General features: G+C 70.6%; 1 protein-coding gene across 1 annotated transcript in view; it reads right to left on the reverse strand.

Annotated features, from left to right (window-relative positions):
* The window catches only part of TRAPPC3 (trafficking protein particle complex 3), a 9,050-nt gene extending 8,927 nt beyond the window's left edge, over positions 1-123 (reverse strand). Inside the window, exon 1 of the mRNA XM_026657129.1 lies at positions 25-123. Within this exon, the coding sequence (XP_026512914.1) occupies positions 25-66 (42 nt within the window). The 5' untranslated portion in view covers positions 67-123. The remainder of the gene's footprint in view (positions 1-24) is intronic.
* Positions 124-708: the final 585 nt, after the last annotated feature.

A 708-nucleotide genomic window follows, 5' to 3' on the forward strand; every position in this document is an offset into this window, starting at 1 on the left:
GCCGCCGCCGCCGCCCCCAGTTACCATTTTCTTGCTCTCGGTGCCCCGACCGGCCTGGCGCGACATCCTGCCCGGCCCGGTGCGCGTCGGCCCGGACCCGCTCAGCCGACAGCCTCCCTCAGAGCCTAGGGGCAGGGCCTGGCGCGGGGCGTGACGGGAGCTGGAGTCCCCTCGGCCCAGCGCCTCCTCCACCCCGGCGCGGCCGCTCCGCCCGGAGAACTACCGCCCCCACAATGCACCGCTCGCCGCCCTCGGGGCATGCTGGGAACGAGAGGTGAGAGGGAGGGAGACGTACCACTCCCAGCATGCCCTGGGAGAGCAGCGCGTGACTCAACTACAGTTCCCAGCATGCCCTGGGAGAACAGGGCCCAGCAGAGACTACAGCTCCCAGCATGCCCTGGGCGGGCTCAGGTGGAAGGACTACAATCCCCAGCATGCCCAGCGACGGCGAGTCTGGCCTCTAGGTGGTACTTGGGGAGCAGGCTGCTGGAGGCGCAGCTGCATCCCCTGCCATGTGGCCTTGCGAGGTGGGGTGGTGCCTGGCCCAGGCGCTGGAGTGTCGGTTGCAGCGCCAGCCTGGCCAGTTTGGTGCCCTGGGCAGCGCCAGGGGCTGGGCGTGTCTGTCTTGCCGGGCTGGGGTCAGTGCCCCCCGCTAGGTGGGGCAGAACCATCTCCCTGGCATGGGAGTGGAGTGGGGCCTGCTGGCAC

This window comes from Terrapene carolina, unplaced genomic scaffold, assembly GCF_002925995.2.
Source record: "Terrapene carolina triunguis isolate 2854851 unplaced genomic scaffold, T_m_triunguis-2.0 Scaffold236, whole genome shotgun sequence".
Lineage (NCBI taxonomy): Eukaryota > Metazoa > Chordata > Testudines > Emydidae > Terrapene > Terrapene triunguis.